Here is a 20867-nt window from a genome sequence, read left to right on the forward strand (position 1 = left end):
ATTGCAGAGTGCAGTGATCACATCTGATATGACTGAGATGATTTTCTCCAATAGTCCAGAACAGCAGCTCTCAGCTACCCAGAAATTCCGAAAACTTCTCTCAAAAGGTGAGTGCTAGAGGTAGTTATGAAAAAGCTCAGCTTCTGTTCCTGTTTGCATCCCAATATGCATTATTGCCACTAACTTTTCTGTAACCCCCCCTGAACCCCCTATTTGTCCTTTCCTCACCAGTAGCATTTAATTACTACTATTGCAAGTTTCCAACAACTCTAGTTACAGGTAGGTAGCTGTGTTGGTCTGACGTAGTCAAAACAAAGTAAAAACATTCCTTCCAGTAACGTCTTAGAGACCAACTTAAGTTGGTATGAGCTTTCGTGTATCTGAAGAAGTGTGCATACACATGAAAGCTCATGCCAGTGACAAACTTAGTTGGTCTCTAAGGTGCTATTGGAAGGAATTTTTTTATTAAGTTTCCAACAGTCTTTCCTATTTCCATCACAACCAGCCAATACCCCCCCCCCCAAAACAGCTGGCGTCAGTGGGACAAGTGGAGCCAGGGCGTGGTTGGGAGATCTGGAACTACTTTGACCGTTTGCAGCTGGCTATTTTATTCTGTGGGGTTTTTTTTTACCTTCTTTTTTATGTTCCCTTTTGTGTTTTATGTCATATTTCGCCTTGTTCGTTGTTTGGGCATCACTGTGCGCAAAGGTGGAATAGGTGGGGTTATATAATCAGTAGGCACCACTGCCTTCCTGCCCACTGCAGCATGGAGATTGCAGCCACTGAGCAGCTGCCCTCCTCTCCCTGTGCAGTCTTGGATCCAGGATGTTATTAGAAGGGGGGGGGGAACAATGCATGGTGGGTTGCATGGTTGGAGCCTCTCAAAACTGATGTTAGACAGGTGGTGCCTGTGCTACAACCCCATTCCCCAGTTCTCCTTTGTTATGTAAGGGTTTTAGGGATAGTGGTGCTTCTAATCTTGTCATTAGGCAGCAGGTGGCGCTGTGGTTTCGCTGAGCCCCTTGGGCTTGCCAATCAGAAGGGTCCCCGCGACAGGGTGAGCTCCCGTTGCTCCGTCCCAGCTCCTGCCAACCTAGCAGTTCAAAAACATGCCAGTGCAAGTAGATAAACAGGTACTGCTGCGGCGGAAGGTAAACGGCGTTTCCGTGCGCTCTCGTTTCCATCACGGTGTTCCGTTGTGCCAGAAGCAGTTTTGCCATGACCCGGAAAGCTGTCTGTGGACAAACGCCGGCTCCCTCGGTCTGAAAGCAAGATGAGCGCCACAACCCCATAGTCGCCTTTGACTGAACTTAACTGTCCAGGGGTCCTTTACCTTTACCTAATCTTGTCATTAAACTTTGGGACCTGTGGCTTTGGAACAGTTAAGTGGGGTGGCTGTTCTGGGCTATCTTGAGCTTATGGGACAGGTCCTAGGGTATCAGTTAAATTAATAAAACAATAAATGGCTCTTACCTGTTTCTAAATGGGAAATGTCACATTGCAGGCATGAAAGACCCAAGTATGAGAATGGAGGGCGTAGAAGATTGCATGTAAAGTAATAATATCAGTTGTCCAATACATTCAGTTTATCAGTTTCTTGTGTAAGCACATAGCTTCACTTAAAAGGGTGGAAAAACCTACTCTGGTATCTTTGTGCTTTCAATAGAACCGAATCCTCCTATAGATGAGGTCATCAATACACCAGGAGTTGTGCCCAGGTTTGTAGAGTTCCTCAAACGGAAAGAAAACTGCACTTTACAGGTATGTGTGTTCCGTTCCTCAACTTTATAGAATAGACTTTAAAGTAAAAAAAAAAAAGAGGTGGAATTTTCTTAAGTAAAGGCCTGTGGGCTCTTGCAATAAATGCTGTCTATCCTAAAGGACTCATTCGATTTAACCTTGGGAGCTAATTAGAAAATATCATTGAAATTACATCAAGACTGAGGAGAAGATGGCCTGCTATAGACTTAACTTCAACTTTTATAGGTCAGAGTTCCAGCAGTGCTGCCTTCCATGATATTTTTGACTGTAAGAAGGTCAAGAAAGTCAATTCACTCCCTCTCCCAACTCCTGGTTTTCCATTTTTCTCTTCTGGTGGACACTCCTGGGGCTCCTGCACGCCATTGAGCATGCCCTGCCCTCACTGGGCTGTTTTTTGTTTATTTTTAAGGAGGGGGTGCTCTCTTTGGGCTCCAGTTGTCTCAGAGTTGACCATTGGAGTGAACAAGTGGGATTAATAACATCTGCTCAGGGACCTGTTTCCTCTGTGCAAGACTTTTTGCTTCCCCCCGCAAAAAAATCTAACATTCTTTGGCTACTGGGCACACTTTGCTTCATCGGGTTGTTATGCAATTTTTATTTTTATTTTGCCTTAGGTTTGTATTTTTTTAAAAGAGCTTTTTGTACTTCTGTGCTTCAGGAGTTTCCCGGTGTGTGCTAATACCTCCCTCTCATTTCTTAGTGGATCCAGTTTGTCCCATTTCTGTTGGCACTCTCTACCTTGAGTTCACAGTTAGAGGGAGTGGTGATGATATTACAAATGCTGAGAGTGACTTGCCTAAGACTTAAACAGTGAGCTCATGAAAGAGGCAAGAATCAAATTCCAACTGATTTTACATCAGTTTGAGTTGCTTTATAAAATGTGCCCGGTGAAAGTAAATTTAAGTGTCGTCAAGGTTAGCTGTCGCGTGTCTTTGCATTTAGTTAACTTTTTTAAAAAAAAGTCCAGGGAAAAATATTTTTTATGTTGAAGCAATTTGGGGTATGATCCCTTCAAATTATGTCCCAACAAAGCTCTTCAGTTTGTAAAATCAAGAGAAAAATAGATACACGTTTGACTCTGCTATTACCTATACAGTATCCTCGATATTAAGAACATAGGCCACTAATCCAGCATTCTGTTCTCACAGCAGCCTTCCTGTTAGAGGCATACACTTTTCTTCTGCACACACTTTTTAATGAATGCTAATTGCAGCCTATCTGTCTGATAATGTGATTTTATTTACAGAATTGTGTATTATATAGAAAGCAGATGAGCAGAATGTTAGTGGGAGGAAAGCTGATTGAAGTGTCTGCTAGATGGCTTGTGCTTGTTGCCACCTCTGACCAAGTGCATGGCATGGCAACTACCCCAAGTTAGTGTAGATTTCTAGTTCAAGCATCATGTCGTAGACAAACAGCTGCTGAAGAATGGCTTCCTCTGTCTCCTGTTCCAGTTTGAAGCTGCCTGGGTGCTGACTAACATAGCCTCCGGAAATTCCATTCAGACTCGGATTGTGATCCAAGCAGGAGCTGTTCCTATCTTCATAGAGCTACTCAGCTCAGAATTTGAAGATGTGCAAGAACAGGTTAGTGTCTCAATAGGCAAGATAGCAAAGAGGCTGCTGTGTATAGCACACGTCACTGAGTTTCCTCCTGTTGCTAGTTTTAAGTCCACCAGCTGCTGGTGCTCACCTGGTTTAAAAAGATGGCAAACAAAAGTCTTACTTGCAAGATGCAGAACCTTTGGCCCATGGACTTAATCCGGGCAACAGGGTTGGGTTCTTTTCATCCTCTTCACAAAATGCTGGGTGTATTCTGAGTTTTTCCATGTGCACTGCAATCAGGAAGAAAATTGCGTGCCACTTTCCAGCTGATCTGCTGAGCGTGTGTGTTTGCGTGCTCATCCTTCTTATCACAGCGTAGCAGGAGGGGAGGGGTAAACCTCTCTGCCTAGAGCAGCGTCTTGGGGGATTAAAACCAGCCCTCCTGGCTCCTCAGCTGATCAGCATGGATCAGGGGAGGCGTGTGGAGGGCCTGGTTTTCATCCCTGTGGAGCATGCTGAGTGGAGAAGTTTTAAGTATCACTGAACAGCATTCTATGGGGTGAAAATAATGCCTCCACTCCTTAACTGATTTGCATGGATCCCAAGGGAAGGCGGAGCTGAGCAGAAGGCAGTGTTGGTATTATGTGTTTCTGGGTTTAATTTTTGGTGGGTGCACACTTCTTAGAACCTCAATGATTCCTATTGCCTCATATCCAAAAACCTCAACTTATCAAGCAAGCTGTGACTTGGCTCAATAATGATTGTGAGCAGTCAGGCTGGCTCATTTCACAGAAATCATTTAGAACAGGCTTGCCCACACTTTAGTCTCCAGCTGTTGTTGGACTATCCCTAGCTAGCAGGACCAGTGATCTGGGATGATGGGAATTGTAGTCCAACAACAGCTGGAGAACCACACTTGGGAAACCCTGGTTTAGAAGGATAGCTGCACATTTAGCTTCAAAACTTGCTTTCTAGGAGGGCAAGAGATTTGCCTGTTTGAAGAAACGAAACTTAGGGTCTGGGGCCCCTTCACAGGCGCAAGGTTGGCAACCCTCGAGTTAAGAGGTGTGTTTGCCAAGACCATTCTTACTTGCTTTTCCATATGAAGTAGTAGTAGTAGTAACAATAACAATAATTTTATTATTTATACCCCACCCATCTGGATAGGTTTCCCCAGCCACTCTGGGTGGCTTCCAGTAGAATATAAAAACATAATAAAACGTCAAACTTTAAAAACTTCCCAATATAGAGCTGCCTTCAGGTGTCTTCTAAAAATTTGTAGTTCTTTATCTCCTTGACATGGGAGGGCATTCCACAGGTAGGGTGCTACCACCGAGAAGGCCTTCTTCCTGGTTCCCCACCACTTCTTGCAGTGAGGGAACCTCTAGAAGACCCTCAGAGGTGGACCTCAGTGTCCAGGCTGAATGAGGGGGGTGGAGACACTCCTTGAGGTCCTTCAGGTATACACTGGTACCTCGCAAGACAAATGCCTTGCGCAATGAAAAACTCGCAAGACGAAAGCGTTTTGTGATGTTTTCGGCGCTTCGCAAGACGAAGTTTTTCAGCAGTTTGTTTGTTTGTTCGTTTTTGCCACGGCAAACCACGCTTCGCAAGACAAAAATCTCACTAGACGAAGCGACTCGCGGAACGAATTACTTTCATTTTGCGAGGCACCACTGTACTGGACTGAGGTGAAAGCTGTCTTATTTGCCCATATCCTTTTAAGTCTCTTTGAGTGTTTTATATTGTTTTATTGATCAGCTGGCATTTTCTGAAGTGAAAGAAGTACGGAAGACTGGTCTTTAGATATTTTAAATAGAATAAAATATATGAATATGGTTTTAAGACAATTATTGGTGTTGTTGAGATACAGGACAAGGGAGGGTTGCACTCTCAGAAAAGTTGATCTAACAGTATCCTGTCTTCTTTCTCAGGCTGTTTGGGCCCTCGGCAATATTGCAGGGGACAGTACTATGTGTAGAGATTACGTGCTGGACTGCAACATCTTGCCCCCTCTATTGCAGTAAGTTTTCTAGATGGTGTTCAGGTTTATTTGCCAGCAGTTCCCAATAGAATAACCCTGACTGCTGACTGGAGTGGTTTTGTCTTTGTCTGTGTCTGTGTCTGTGTGTGCATGTGCTCATACAGATGAGCACTACTGTATTAGCACAGAAGAATTTGGTGTAATGTGCAAACTATTAGAGACACTTATTGTCTGACTGTACCTAGATAGCTTTGTAGTTGATATTTATTGCTTTAATGTCATCTATTGGGAAGGATGCATAGAGAGGAGAAAATATTTCATCATTTGGCCGCCCCTACAAGCAAAAGGTAAACTTAGGCTGGAATCCTAATCCCACTAACATAGGAGTAACCCCAACTGATTTTTAGGGACTTACAGTACTTCTGCTTCATTGACTATGCTAAAGCCTTTGACTGTGTCGACCACAGCAAACTATGGCAAGTTCTTAAAGAAATGGGAGTGCCTGATCACCTCATCTGTCTCCTGAGAAATCTCTATGTGGGACAAGAAGCTACAGTTAGAACTGGATATGGAACAACTGATTGGTTCAAAATTGGGAAAGGAGTACGACAAGGTTGTATATTGTCTCCCTGCTTATTTAACTTATATGCAGAATTCATCATGCGAAAGGCTGGACTAGATGAATCCCTAGCCGGAATTAAGATTGCTGGAAGAAATATCAACAACCTCAGATATGCAGATGACACAACCTTGATGGCAGAAAGCGAGGAGGAATTAAAGAACCTTTTAATGAGGGTGAAAGAGGAGAGCGCAAAATATGGTCTGAAGCTCAACATCAAAAAAACCAAGATCATGGCCACTGGTCCCATCACCTCCTGGCAAATAGAAGGGGAAGAAATGGAGGCAGTGAGAGATTTTACTTTCTTGGGCTCCTTGATCACTGCAGATGGTGACAGCAGTCACGAAATTAAAAGACGCCTGCTTCTTGGGAGAAAAGCAATGACAAACCTAGACAGCATCTTAAAAAGCAGAGACATCACCTTGCCGACAAAGGTCCGTATAGTTAAATCTATGGTTTTCCCAGCAGTGATGTATGGAAGTGAGAGCTGGACCATAAAGAAGGCTGATCGCCGAAGAATTGATGCTTTTGAATTATGGTGCTGGAGGAGACTCTTGAGAGTCCCATGGACTGCAAGAAGATCAAACCTATCCATTCTTAAGGAAATCAGCCCTGAGTGCTCCCTGGAAGGACAGATCGTGAAGCTGAGGCTCCAATACTTTGGCCACCTCATGAGAAGAGAAGAATCCTTGGAAAAGACCCTGATGTTGGGAAAGATTGAGGGCACTAGGAGAAGGGGACGACAGAGGACAAGATGGTTGGACAGTGTTCTCGAAGATACGAACATGAGTTTGACCAAACTGCGGGAGACAGTGGAAGACAGGAGTGCCTGGCGTGCTATGGTCCATGGGGTCACGAAGAGTCAGACACGACTAAACGACTAAACAACAACAACAGTACTTCTGAGTAAACATAGTTAGGATTGTGCGCATAGGGGGTGTTCCTATACTTGCATTTCTTCCACCGACCTCCTTATCTTCCCTCATTAACAAAAAGTTTTACTCTCCCCCCTCCGCCTGTCATTCTGTGAAAGCATGACATTTCCTCCTGAACTTCTTGGGAAACAAAAATACAGTGGTTCCTCGGTTTTTGAACATAATCCGTTCTGGAAGACTGTTCAAGTTCCAAAACGTTCAAAAACCGAAAACTCAAAACGGAAATCTCAATATGGAAAACTCAATACAGAAGCTGCGTTTCCAATTCGACTTCTGAGGCGCGTTCGAAAACTGAAGCATTTACTTCCGAGTTTACGGTGTTCGAGTTCTAAAACATTTGTCAGCGGAGACATTTGAAAACTGAGGTACCACTGTAACTATGGGAATTTAACAGGGTGTTTTATAAGCATGATTTCATGTTAGAAAGTAGATACCCGGTGGTTTGTGTTCAGTGTCCTCTTCTTCTTCTAGTAAGCTTTCTGTTGCAATACTTTCTTTCTTTTCTTTTTCTATTTTCAGATTGCTTTCCAAACAGAATCGTCTCACCATGACTCGGAATGCTGTGTGGGCACTCTCTAATCTTTGCAGAGGAAAGAATCCTCCCCCAGACTTTGCTAAGGTAGGAAATAAAGTCCGAAAAACATTGCCTTTTGTGGATAAGAAAAGAAGTTCACAACATTCCTTTCTGGAGCAGCCTTCTTAAATATCTGCAGGCTTCTAAGGAAACAAAGTTCTCATCTCTTAAAAAAACACCTTTCCTGTCATGTATGCTTCCAGGTGGGTGGCTCCTAGAGCTACAAGTAGAATTGCATTCTACTTTCCATCTTGCTTCCTGGAGGTAGATTCTGATGCAGGCTGACCAGAGTAGTGGTCATAGTATAGTTGAGTGGGTATCGTATATCCATTTTTAAACATCATTTTTTTCCCAGTCAGTCATTCTTTTAGGTGTCATTTATTTCAGCACGAATGTCAATTACTATAATGAGGTGTTTTTTAAACATTCTAAAGCAGGCACCCCCAAACTAAGCCCTCCAGATGTTCTGGGACTACAACTCCCATCATCCCTAGCTAACAGGACCAGTGGTCAGGGATGATGGGAATTGTAGTCCCAAAACAGCTGGAGGGCCGAGTTTGGGGGTGCCTGTTCTAAAGTGTGTTAGGCATGTTTAATTGTGGAGCTAAATGGCTAAAATGATGGGGGGGGCAGAAAGGCAGCATGGTTTTTAATAAATTTAATTAGCGCTATAATGTTTTCATTTAAATCCGGTTGTCTGAATATGCGTGTGTATCTCGGGGAAAGTGTTCTAGTGCTAATTTCAAAAAACTGATTTAAAAATGAACTTGGTAATAAAATGGCACCCACTAGTAAAGTGATACTAAAAGCGGGTCAAATGGTGAAAGGTTCATTTGCAGTCCGTGTCACTGCAGATGTCAAAACCACGTCTCATAAAGATGGGAGTATAGTACTACATGTGACTGCAAATATAGTTCTGCTCTCCACTTTTCAAAAATGCTGCATTTCCTATGGTCCTGAGAAATGACAGAAGATGCATGGGGGGGGGGGAAGCCACCCACAGGATGACCCTGCCATATAGATTTTCCATACCTATTGAATGAGCAAACTATGGCATTTCCACATTAACAGCGCAGACCTATGGATGTTTACTTAGAGGTAAGAGCTGTTGTGTTCAACAGAGCTTACTCTCAGATAAATGTGTACAGGTTGCATCCCAGCTGCCTTGCATGGAAACACTCTTTATTGATGCTTGCATGCCTTGGAAGAGACAAGGAGATAATCACCTTCTTGGGTCTCTTTAAGATTTTCCAAAGATCCTATCAAGATGGGTGCTGTCTTTTATGGTTTCAGGGCGACGGCAAAAATGATAAGGCACGCACGTACCTTGATTTTATTTTTAGTGGAGAGTACATGAAATTTATCCTTACTCACCTGAGACCTGCAGAATTCTAAAACAAAATCTCTTACTTCGCTTAGTGACCAGGTGATTACTGACAGATTTGTATTCACTTGGGATATTCTGGAGGAAAACAATAACTTCGTTTTGTGGGTTTAACTTTAGAGTCGTCATTTGATGTAAAGCAACACATTATAATTGATTGATTAGGTTGTTTTTTCTCAAACCTGGATCCCTAGCTGCTGTTGGACTACAACTCCCATCATCCCTAGTTAGCAAGACCAATGGTCAGGGATGATGGGAGTTGTAGTCCGACAACAGCTGGTGGACCAAAGTTTGAGAAACATTGATTTAGAACCTTTGTTGAAAAAGATCTGCTCATAGTAATTGTGATAACAGGCATGCTTATTCCATTGATTTTTCACCCCTCTCATTTCTTTGTAGGTCTCACCCTGTCTGAGTGTGCTGTCATGGCTGCTCTTCGTCAACGACACAGATGTCCTAGCAGATGCATGTTGGGCACTCTCATACTTGTCTGATGGACCCAATGATAAAATCCAGGCTGTGATTGATGCAGGAGTATGTAGGAGACTTGTGGAACTCCTGATGTAAGGACTTCAGATCAAGCAAATTTATTTAATCAAGCAAATCTATTAAATGTTGTTCTTTTACTTGCCGTCATATCAGGTTGGCCTTAGCTTTTATTTCTTGCTGAAAGTGCAGGTGTAAATAGATTTTTTTTGGGCCCAAAGCCACCTATTTTGAACCACATTGCAGGAACAGTGGTTATTGTGTCCATATTCCTTAAAGAAACAAAGGAATAAATAGAACACAGTGGCATTGCATCCTATCATCAAGACACAACAGTTGCAACTGAATATTATCATGTTGTTGTATCTTTTGCAACTTGTAATACTTTTGGAGGGTCATATTTGGCCCCTATGAAGCCTGCTCATTCCGGATCAAAAGGCGTGACTGTGAAACAAGTAACATTTGACTCTGTTAAACTGAAGCCTTTCTTTTTTTCCCTTTTTTAGGCATAACGACTACAAAGTGGTATCTCCTGCTTTGCGAGCAGTTGGAAACATTGTTACAGGGGATGATATCCAGACCCAGGTATAAACACTGCTCACTGCAACAACATTTACTGATTCCAGTTTTCACAGTAACTGAATAGAAGTTAAATATCTTTCTTTCAGTCCTCGGCGTTAAGAGGCTTCATAGAGTTGAGCATGTATTGTGGATTATATCCAGTGAAAATGTGTTGCACGAGCAGAACAACTTCTGCTCATACAATGGAACTTTTCCTGCCTCTCAACCCTCTGTGCACCCCACACATTCCCCTCCAAATCTTTTCTGGGGGGTTCTCCCAACACAGGAGCAGATTAGGGGGTAGGAGGAGGAGAAGTTCTATTGTGCAAGTAGAATTCATTCTGTTCATGCAATGACTTCATTGGATTCAACCCTCTTTTTTTCCTAAACCCCCTTAGGTTTCATGCCTTGAAATCCTGTGTTCAGAAAGCTACATTGGCCTTATTCCTGGTGTTCTTGGCCTGCACTCTCCTTGAAGTACTCATGCCTGTGCTCGCTAGTTCCGACTCTCTAGGATACGGCTAAATCTTTAAGTCATACATAATTACTTGTGGCATTCCTTAGTATAGTACTTCTCAAAATGTTTTAAGTCGGAGCCAGCTATATGCTAACTCCACTTTTTTGAGCCTGACCTTCCTCCTCTACAACAGAAAACATGAGCATATCAATATAGTGAGTAAGATGATGATGATGATGATGATGATGATGATGATGATGCTAATACAGGTGTATAAATAGGCACTAGGTAAAGGTAAAGGGATCCCTGACCATAAGGTCCAGTCATGACCGACTCTGGGGTTGCAGTGCTCATCTCATCTCACATTATTGGCCGAGGGAGCAGGCGTACAGCTTCCAGGTCATGTGACCAGCATGACAAAGCCGCTTCTAGTGAACCAGAGCAGCACACGGAAACGCCTTTTACCTTCCCGCTGTAGCGGTACCTATTTATCTACTTGCACTTTGACGTGCTTTCGAACTGCTAGGTTGGAAGGAGCTGGGACCGAGCAACGGGAGCTCACCCCGTCACAGGGATTCGAACCGCCGACCTTCTGATCAGCAAGCCCTAGGCTCAGTGGTTTAACCCACAGCGCCACCCGCATCCCCAGGCACTATGTAGCCGAATAGAAATTCAGCATAACAGGAAGGAAGGAGTCTGTCTCTTCAGTGATGCTCCCAGTGATAGTGTTGTGGCAGGGAGACTTTCTTTCTGAAACCTCAGGAAAAGTGCCAGGACCCACATTTTGAGAAACACTGTTTGAGCTTGTTGGCTATGGTGTATCTGTGCATATCCTTTTCACTGATTTTTGTAGTGCCTAGGAACCAAGCACTATTTGTGCTACTCAACTTTCTTATTTCAGTTCAGAATCTTGGAGTTTTCAAGTCAAGTTCTGAGCATGCACCCTTGCTCAGTGTTAGATTGTAAATCTGTCTTTTAAAGCATGGCAGTCTCTGATCGGCTAATATTTTGAGTAGACTTTCTTTGTATCTCCTGCGTGGTGAGCACCTGCATTTGTAAACACATCTTTGTAATGTTCACCAGAATCCTTTCTTCCTCTCCTTTGCTTACAGTTCTCCAATCAGTTGTGCACCTGCTGTACAGTGGCAATACCCACCCTTTGTATCCTTAATGGGCTGCAAGAGCAAGTCTTGTGAGACTTGTTAAATAAAGTCTAATGATAAACAACCCCTGCTTGCTCTTCTTTGACAAAGCCTGCTACTTCATTGCAGGAAAAGTTTAAGCTTTCAAAATAATATTTTCCATTCTTTCACATTTACTTTCTTGCTCACCTTATATTTACAGGGTTAGTGTGTGAGAAATCTAGGTTCATTGGTTAGATTCCTTAATATGAAAATGGCCACCTATGTAGTCTTTAACATTATTAACACTTACATTACTTGGAATATCTGCCTCTTCATCAGTGACAGCTTACTTTCCACTAAATCTAAGATGAGAAAGGTATTAAGTGCGCCTGTCTTCTCCATCAAGCTCTTCAAACTCTCATGCCCTGCTCATTATCTGCTCCTGTCATTGGCAGTGCTTTCTTGTTCCTCATGTGCATGGAAAAAGCCTTTATGTTGCCCTTTCTGCCTCTTTCCTTCTTTCCCCACTTTTCTTCCCACTTTATTTTATCTTCAGGCAGACCTACTGTTATCTTATTCTCCCCTTTACTTCCTTGAGCTTTCTGCTTTTTCTCAGCATATTCTTTTGATTTTAGATAAGGAAAAAATCTCTTTATTGTGCCTTCTTCATGTTTGCTTAAGGTAAGTGTGCACGGAATTTTTAGATTCATCTTTTGGATGCAGTCTAAAAATCAATTTCTTTCCCTTTCCCAGGTAATATTGAATTGTTCGGCTCTGCAGAGTTTACTACACTTGCTTAGCAGTCCTAAAGAATCAATCAAAAAGGAAGCATGTTGGACAATATCAAACATCACAGCTGGAAACAGAGCGCAGATTCAGGTAAGGAAGCTGGTTGGCTCAGAGGTTCACTTGCCAACACAAAATCAGATTCTTAGATCTATTGCTGTCCATGCAGACTTTGGCCGAATATTACATGCTCTTGCTTGTATCTTGTTTGGCATTTTCAGCAAACTTTTATAAATTAAAGATCAGAACTGGGAAATGTCAGGTGAACAACTCTAATTTTAACTCTACTCCTCCCCCCCACAAAATATTAGACCAATTGGAGATAGATGCTCAATACTGTTGAATACAAAACGAAAACAAACAAAAACCAGCTTTCCATGATTAGAGTAGCCTGTGCCATCCCCCTTTCTGCTGGTTCATGCTGTTTATTTGGTCTAAGCAAAAATATGGGTAATGGCACATGAATCCAAGGACCAAGTAACACTCTGTGTCATATTACTGTGTTGAAGCAAATAATCCTGATTTTTAAATCTGCTATTAAGACCTTGTTTATTTTTCAGACTGTCATAGATGCCAACATTTTCCCAGCTCTGATAAGTATATTGCAAACGGCCGAGTTTCGGACAAGAAAAGAAGCAGCTTGGGCTATTACTAATGCAACATCTGGTGGCTCTGCTGAGCAGATCAAGTAAGTGCCAGCAAGGTTTCCAAACAAAGATCTTCACGGTGGAAGGGTTGTGCTGAGAGCTGGTGCTGCAAAGTGCCTCTTTTCTCCTGCACTCCTCATCCCCCTTGACCAAAAGATGCCTGCTCTGTTCACACAGGTTTTATCATATCTCTGTCAGGAGTAGGGAACCTCTGGTCAGCATAGCTAATGGCCAGAGATTATGCAGTTGTGGTCCAGCAGTATCGGGAGATTTCTACACTATTTTGGTCAGCCTCTTCTAAGGCCTCACTGTCTAGAAGAACTGCCTATATTCTTCATACCACTGAGTGTTATCCACTGGACATGGGTGAGCGGAACTCTGTTCCTCTCTCTCGAGAACACTTCCTAAGATACAACCAGCACCTCTTGGCTTGAGCCATTTCCATCATGCCCTTCAAAGCTGTTTGTGCTTTTGAGGGTGACTTAACCAAGGTGCCAGCAGTGGTGCTGCCACTTTGCCAAACCGAATCCTTTAGTTGCCTTGATTCTCAATCCATTGTGCTTTTCAGGTACCTAGTAGAACTTGGCTGCATCAAACCACTCTGTGACCTCCTTACGGTAATGGACTCGAAGATTGTGCAGGTGGCTCTTAATGGGCTGGAAAACATCCTGAGACTCGGCGAGCAAGAAGCCAGGCGAAGTGGAACTGGCATTAACCCATACTGTGCACTCATTGAGGAAGCCTACGGTAAGGGGATGTGATGGTGGGTGACATCCATATTAGACTATCCAGATTCCAGCTTTTGCCTCGTTTCTCATGGTTCATTATGACCTCAAAGTAAATAGAAGAGTTTCCAAGCAAAATCTTTCAATGCTTGGGGGGGGGGGGCTCTGTACATTTTCTTGCCCATAATTTTCTTTCTAGTATTCTTCCTTTGTAACAACTTCTGATACTTTCTCAGTTCCCTTTAATTTTCCAGTTCAAGTAGCATTTAAGAACATAAGAATAGTCTGCTGGATCAGGCCAGTGGTCCATCTTGTCTACAAGAGCACTCTCCGCTCTCATGGTTTCCAACTGTGGAGGAAGTAGCCATTGATATCCCTCTCCTCCATGAATTTGTCTATTCATCTTCTAAAGTCATCCAAATTGGTAGCCATCACTGCTTCCTGAGGAAGCAACTTCCATAGTTTGTCTATATACTGCATGAAGAAGTACTTTCTTATATTTGTCCTAAATCTTCCAACATGCAGTTTCATTGGATATTCATGAATTCTAGTGTTACCGGGGGGTGGGGGGGCTTCTATATGTACTTTTTGCATGCCATGCATAATTTTACAGACTTCTATCAGGTGACCTCTTATTTGCCTTTTCTCTAAACTAAAAAGTCCCAAATGCTGCGACCTTTCTTCATATGGGAGCACCTCCACCCCCTTGGTGCCTTTTTCGGAACCTTTTCCAACTTGGTTCATTTCTGCAGAAAATGCTGGATACAAAGATAATGGCAGTGCCTCTTTTCAAAATAAAAGCAGGATTTTGGAAATAGCTCTTCATATCTGTGGTTGCTTCCAGTCTGCGGACATGGGTGGCGCTGTGGTCTAAACCACTGAGCCTCTTGGGCTTGCTGATCAGAAGGTTGGCAGTTCGAATCCCTGCGACAGGGTGAGCTCCCATTGCTCTGTCCCAGCTCCTGCCAACCTTGCAGTTCAAAAATACACCAGTGCAAGTAGATAAGTAGGTGTGGCGGGAAGGTTTCTGTGCATTCTGGTTTCCACCACGGTGTGCCATTGCGCCAGAAGCGGTTTAGTCATGCTGGCCACATGACCCAGAAAGCTGTCTGCGGACAAACTCCGGCTCCCTTGGCCTGAAAGTGAGATGAGTGCCGCAACCCCATAGTCGCCTTGGATTGGACTTAACCATCCAGGGGTCCTTTACAAACGCCAAAATATAAATATAACCAAAATCTTGCAAGTTAGGCTGCAGTCTTAGGCTGCTGCACTGGGCAGAACATACAGATCCTCTTAAGTGCATTTTTGTGGATAACAACACTTGAGGGTTTTGCAGAGCATTTTAATATTTCTATACCGCGTCCTCCACTACCTAAGCAGCACCTGCAAAGTCTGAAGTAATGAAGAGGCAGTTATGGGATGGGATAGCTCCGGTAGCAATGGAAACTTCTGTCTTCAGAATCTTTGTGGGGTCTCAATGGAGTCTCTTGGTTTTTAATTGATGCTACAGTTCAGATAGCCTGGTCTGTGCATCTCGCTCCGTCTTTGCCCTACCCCCTCTCAGCAACATGCACATATAAGGAAGCTGTGGCAGTCCAGATGTTTGGGGACTCTAGCTACCATCAGCCCCAACCAGCATGTCAAATGATATCCACCAATATCTGGAGAGCCAGAGGTTCTCCATTGTTGACAAAGATGGAACAGTGCAGGTATACCTTCATGTTCAAGAACTGACGGGCTCTGTGTTTTGTTTTTTTCTTGCAGGCCTGGATAAGATTGAATTCCTGCAGAGTCACGAGAACCAAGAAATCTACCAGAAGGCCTTTGATCTGATTGAGCACTACTTCGGGACAGAGGAGGAAGACAGCAGCATTGCCCCACAAGTCGATCTTGGCCAGCAGCAGTACATCTTCCAGCAGTGCGAGGCTCCCATGGAAGGTTTCCAGCTGTGAGGCGCTCCTGTGCACTGCGTTGCACTTGCCCATCCAGCCCTATTGTAGAGCTCTGAGTTGCCCACAGAGTGGTCCTGTTTTCCATAAACCTGTGTGAGCTCATTTGCTTGCTTTGCACACACGCTTCCTTTAAAACACAACTGGAAAACATTTGGCTCTTTGTTGTAGGACGCCAGTTCGGTAAGGGCTTACCATAGCTGCTGTGCCCATCTCTCCAGAGCTTGGGCACTTCTGCAAAGATGTCAGTTTTTCCCAATGAAGTACACACTAAAGTGGTGTAATCCTAGATTCTAAAACAAGGGTGGAGTTTCCTTTGTGTGTCTGTGTGTGTGTGTTGCAGTGTTCTTGCTATCTACAAAGAGGATTCGAGAGACTCTTCCTTGCCAGGCACTCAAGGAGTGCCTGTCTCATTTGAGGCTCACACAGAATTTTGAGTGGTGGTGGTTCTGTGTGTGACAGCTTGGGCTTCTGTTAATATATATATGTATATATACTATATATATACATATATGATACACAGAGATACAGGAAAGAGCTCTCTGTTCCCTGCACTTACAGCTGCCAGTGAATAAGCTGCTCCAGGTTCTAGGAACAATGAACAGTTGACAGCAAGCAGGATTCCTGTGCTGCCATTTCGACTGTATGGGGTTTTGTTCTCTTCTGTCTGCATGAGGAACGGAGTCCATCTCTCTGTACCTCCCTAGGGGCAGCCAGTGCTCTTTTGAAGATGTCCGAAATCATGTCAGGGATAGAGGAACTGTTCCTGTTCATCTACCACAGCATCAATTGGCTCCCTCTACATTCAGACTGAAATCTTTTTCAAGTTTCGAAAGTGGTCCTCATTAACATGGTTACTGCTGAGAAATCCACGCTTGAGTTTTTGTAAACGTCTTGGTTGAACAGGGCTGTAAATCACATTCTGTTGTAAATTCTTGGTATGCTGAAATATTGAAGCAAAGAAGATAACTGGCTCCCTGGGCCACCTCTGCTTATGTGGACTGTAGCTTCTAAGTCAGGCCAGAAAGGGACACCTGGATTCTATAAACTTCACTTAAAGGCACACAGAGCGCTCTTATGACTAATGAAATCCAAGTTCTGAAATCTGCCTAATATTATTGACTGACACTGCTCATTTAATCCTTAGTACAGCTGATGTCTGGCAAAACGCCATCACTTCAGCTTCCTGCAACAACCAAGGGTGCCGTCATGCCGCCTCCGTGTGTCTGTAGAATGCTCTTTTGACTAGCCCCAAGATGGTGGCTCTCCGATACGCTCGGACTGAAGACATTGGATATGAATGCCAATTGTTTTGAACCTCTTCACCTAGTCCCAAGGCCAGCCGACTCTGACAGCATAGTCTTAATTTAACTTGGCATCAGCCATTATCAGCCGTGTTGTTCACTCTTTGTGAATGCATGGATATTGCGGGAGGCTTCCCTAACCGGGCGGCACCTTGAGTCAGTTCGACTTTCCAGGACTCGACCTTCCATTAACAAACATTGTGAATACATAATAAATTCTGTTGTCAGAATTGTTTGACAAGATTCTTCATGTTATAATTAACGGAAGAAAACTGACATCGCCTGCAATGAAATATACTTTGTCAACCTATTAGGAGGTATGGTCTCATCAGTGTTTTCTGTGTGACTGACCCTTCTACTGAACACTTTGTTATCTATGTCTGTGCTTTTAGGATGGAAGCTCTCGCAGCTGCCAGTTCTGTCCATTCTTCATCAGCCTCCACCCTCTTAAGTTAACTTCCTTTAGTTTTGTGCTGCTTTATGAAGAAGCATCTTTAGGTTACCATTTCAACTTCAGTTGTTTGTAACTTTCAAATTAGGGCTGGGCTGAGATGGTGGGGGGGGGAGCGTGGATGTTTTTTGCAATAAACTTATTTCCCATTTTGGTTATTGTTCCGGGGGAATTTAAAACCAGGCAAAAAAAGTTGCCCCCCCCCTACTATGAGGGCAGGAATCTATGGCCTCTCTCTGATTAGGCATAGTGGAATCATCATGTAACCAAATCCAGCAGGATTGCTTGGATTGATGTTTAAAGGGGCAGGGGGGAAAGGCACCAAAACTGCAGATGGGAGAAAGAATCTACAATGAACACGAAGCAAACAATGTACAAGAAAGGTAAGCGAGGTGTGAGAAGAGTAGTTTCATGGGGTGTATTGTGGGCAAAAAATGAAGTACAGTCTGGTTGGTTTGTTCTTTAAATTAGGTGGCTAATCTTTATAACAACCTCAATGTTGCCTTTATATCCCATAGTAAACCATGTTTCTTTAAGGGTGGTAGCAGCACTGATGAATAGCAATCTTGTTTCAGCTTCCAGATTTTTTTTTTGTGGCTGAGTTTTTTAAAGTGTAAATTACTGATGACATGTCATTTCTATAAGATTTGTTTCAAATCATGTACTTTAATTGATAGTTTTTTGGGGGGGCAGCAAGCTGCATATTTTGTAAGCCAATTTCAGTGAAGGGTGCATGTGGTACAGAAATGTCTCACATGCACAAACACTGAGAGTGTGTATATGTGTGTGCTTACCTAGAGTATATATGCACATGCACACTCCTCCAATGTGTGTGCTAATGTGTATGTATATATGTATATTTACACACATCCTATATCTTTCTCACACCGAAAGTTTTTCTCCCAAGCTAGTGAGAACGTGGTGCATTGGTGTTCCCGCTAGGAAATACAGTAATGAATTCTCTCTTCAAAGGAGTGAATTAAACCATAAATACATAAAAGTGAAATGGAGTGCTGTCTTTTTCTTTCATTTTTAAAAGTAGGGCTAATGTGGTACTTCTTTCTGTTAGCTGGTGTGGTGATGTACATATGCAGATCAGAATATCCTGTACAATCCAAAGTCGAGAGACTGCAGGTATGTGGAAGTTGGGTCGACTCTGTGAGATGAAGCTGGCTGCATAAAAGTTCTGGACAATAAGTCGAAGTGTCAAACCACACTTGAAGGCTTGCACTAACACATAAATATTATTTTGGTGTTGACCTGCTGCTGACCTGGACAAGCAGAACACTGCATTTTTTGCTGGGGGGGGGGTCAAGGGCAGGAAGGAAATGGATATGAACCTGGCAGAGATTGTGCCTTCTGTCCCTACTAGCCCAGAGTTGGTGCATTGAATGACTCTGGCAGAGAGACCCCCATTGTTGAATATTGGGTTTAAGGGAGATGGCACCCTCGTTCAAATGTGATTTGATTAAACGAAGCATTTAAGGTCCATACCATAATCTATAAATCATTTCCCAAAGCTATAGGATGTATAATAATAGCATGAGAGGATTACTTCCTGTTTACTGAGGGGCAGGCCACAAAAGTTAGGGGGAGGAATGTATTATTTAAAGATACTTATTTTGAAATATGTACATTTAGCCCTGTGCTTTGGGTAGTAATTTGGTATACATGTAGCCCAAAATACCTGAATTTGAATGAAACTATTTATCCAGGTGCCATTTTTCAAGGAAACAAAAAGAAATTGGTTCACACCACACCTAATATGTGATAAATACTAGAAGCGGGGCAGGAGGGTTAATATTATGCCTTAATGTAGTAAGGTGACCAGTATCACAACGTGATCAAAATCTGCTCAGTGCTCCATAGAGGCTAAGGCAAATTTGACAGTGTCAGATCAAATGCTTTGAAGGGCAAGTCTCTGCTCCCTGAGGATTCAATACCTTCATATGCATTTTCAGAATAGCAAATGATAAAAATTTACCATTGTAATTCGAAATGAAAAGTTCCCCAAATAATATAGCTTAAGTAATCCCTATGAGCTTGATTTTTGTTTGTCCAGAGGAGCTAAAACATAAGCCCAGGTTCAGATGACAGGCTAAGCCAAACCACGGCAAATCTGAAGGGTGGGGCAGCAGCAAAACTACTAGGTAGGGACAAAGCAGCCACAATCTTCTCCCTGGAAGCCAGCATGTTTGTGCTAAGCCATGGTTTGGCTTAGATTGTTGTGTAAACCAGGCCATTGAAGTTTCAAATTTGGCAAGTAATCTCATGCTTGGTGTCATCACTATCTAGGTTGGTTAAGTTTTTATTGAAAGGTTTTTATTTTACATATTTATAAATTAGTGATTCGGATTATTTATAAATCACAAGCCATCAGGGCAATGTGCAAGATAAAACGAGACCAAAAATGCACAATAAAAAAAACATTTCTACAATGCACAATTAATATTTCATAAAGTATCTGGATACTTCCCACACTTCAGGGGAAACCTTTGTGTGCCATTTTAGCCTATGATGGGGGCGGGAGTACATTTGTGGTGTTGGGTGAGCCCCTTTAAGAATCTTCGTGTTTTATGTTTCTTTTCTCAATGTGGTTTCTAATTAATTTTACCTGTTTCTATTTTATCATTTTAAGTTGCTTTGAGATACCCCTTTTTTTGCATAAAACAGCAAACAAATGCTAATAACAATAATAATCATTGGGAAAATGGAGTAAGGATCACGTTGTCTGCATGAGGCATAAGTGGAATTTTCTTGTGTGTGCTTCTATGACAATGCTTTATGGGGAAAAGATGGGTGAGGGCTCCCTTCTCTATTTTTGCCAAATCATTATTGGCCATGCAACAATATCACAACTTTTCAACAACAGAAAGCCTCTGTAATTTGAGCACTAGTATGCACTGTGGCAAGGGACATGGGTGGCGCTGTGGTCTAAACCACAGAGCCTAGGGCTTGCTGAACAGAAGGTTGGCGGTTCGAATCCCTGCGACAGGGTGAGCTCCTGTTATTTGGTCCCAGCTCCTGCCCACCTAGCAGTTCAAAAGTACGTCAAGTGCAAGTAGATAAATAGGTACCGCTCTGGTGGGAAGGTAAACAGTGTTTCCATGCACTGCTCTGGTTCGCCAGAAGCAGCTTACGTAGTCATGCTAGCCACATGACCCGGAAGCTGTCTGTGGACAAACGCCGGCTCCCTCGGCCTATAGAGTGAGATGAGCGCCGCAACCCCAGTTGTCCGCGACTGGACCTAATGGTCAGGGGTACCTTTACCTTTACCTATGCACAGTGGCAAGGCTAAGTAGACCCAAACTGAAAAGAGTGGTTTGCGCTACATCTTCGCTGTAGCTGTTTCTTACCTACATGAGATTATTTACCTAAACTGGTATAATGAACACTCATTTGAGTGCATAATTGCACCTACCAGGTGGTGGTGAGCATTGCAAAGTCATACTGCGCTGCCTCCATTGCATCAAGTAGCCATATGGCCGCTGCTGACCCTGGAGGCCATGCTACTGGATCTATCCAAGTCCCACTTTGACATGTTCGGGCAGCACTTTTGAGGATGAAGACACTTGT

General features: G+C 43.1%; 1 protein-coding gene across 2 annotated transcripts in view; it reads left to right on the forward strand.

The window, feature by feature from the left end:
* Positions 1-18297, forward strand: part of KPNA1 (karyopherin subunit alpha 1) — a 37362-nt gene extending 19065 nt beyond the window's left edge. For both annotated transcript variants that reach the window (XM_035140832.2, XM_035140833.2), the window contains exons 4-14: positions 8-107; positions 1667-1761; positions 3216-3347; positions 5240-5328; positions 7363-7462; positions 9201-9364; positions 9794-9872; positions 12183-12308; positions 12776-12903; positions 13431-13609; positions 15352-18297. In XM_035140832.2, coding sequence (XP_034996723.1) covers positions 8-107; positions 1667-1761; positions 3216-3347; positions 5240-5328; positions 7363-7462; positions 9201-9364; positions 9794-9872; positions 12183-12308; positions 12776-12903; positions 13431-13609; positions 15352-15539 — 1380 coding nt within the window. In that variant the 3' untranslated portion in view covers positions 15540-18297. The remainder of the gene's footprint in view (positions 1-7; positions 108-1666; positions 1762-3215; positions 3348-5239; positions 5329-7362; positions 7463-9200; positions 9365-9793; positions 9873-12182; positions 12309-12775; positions 12904-13430; positions 13610-15351) is intronic.
* Positions 18298-20867: the final 2570 nt, after the last annotated feature.

This window comes from Zootoca vivipara, chromosome 16, assembly GCF_963506605.1.
Source record: "Zootoca vivipara chromosome 16, rZooViv1.1, whole genome shotgun sequence".
In the NCBI taxonomy this organism is placed as follows: domain Eukaryota; kingdom Metazoa; phylum Chordata; class Lepidosauria; order Squamata; family Lacertidae; genus Zootoca; species Zootoca vivipara.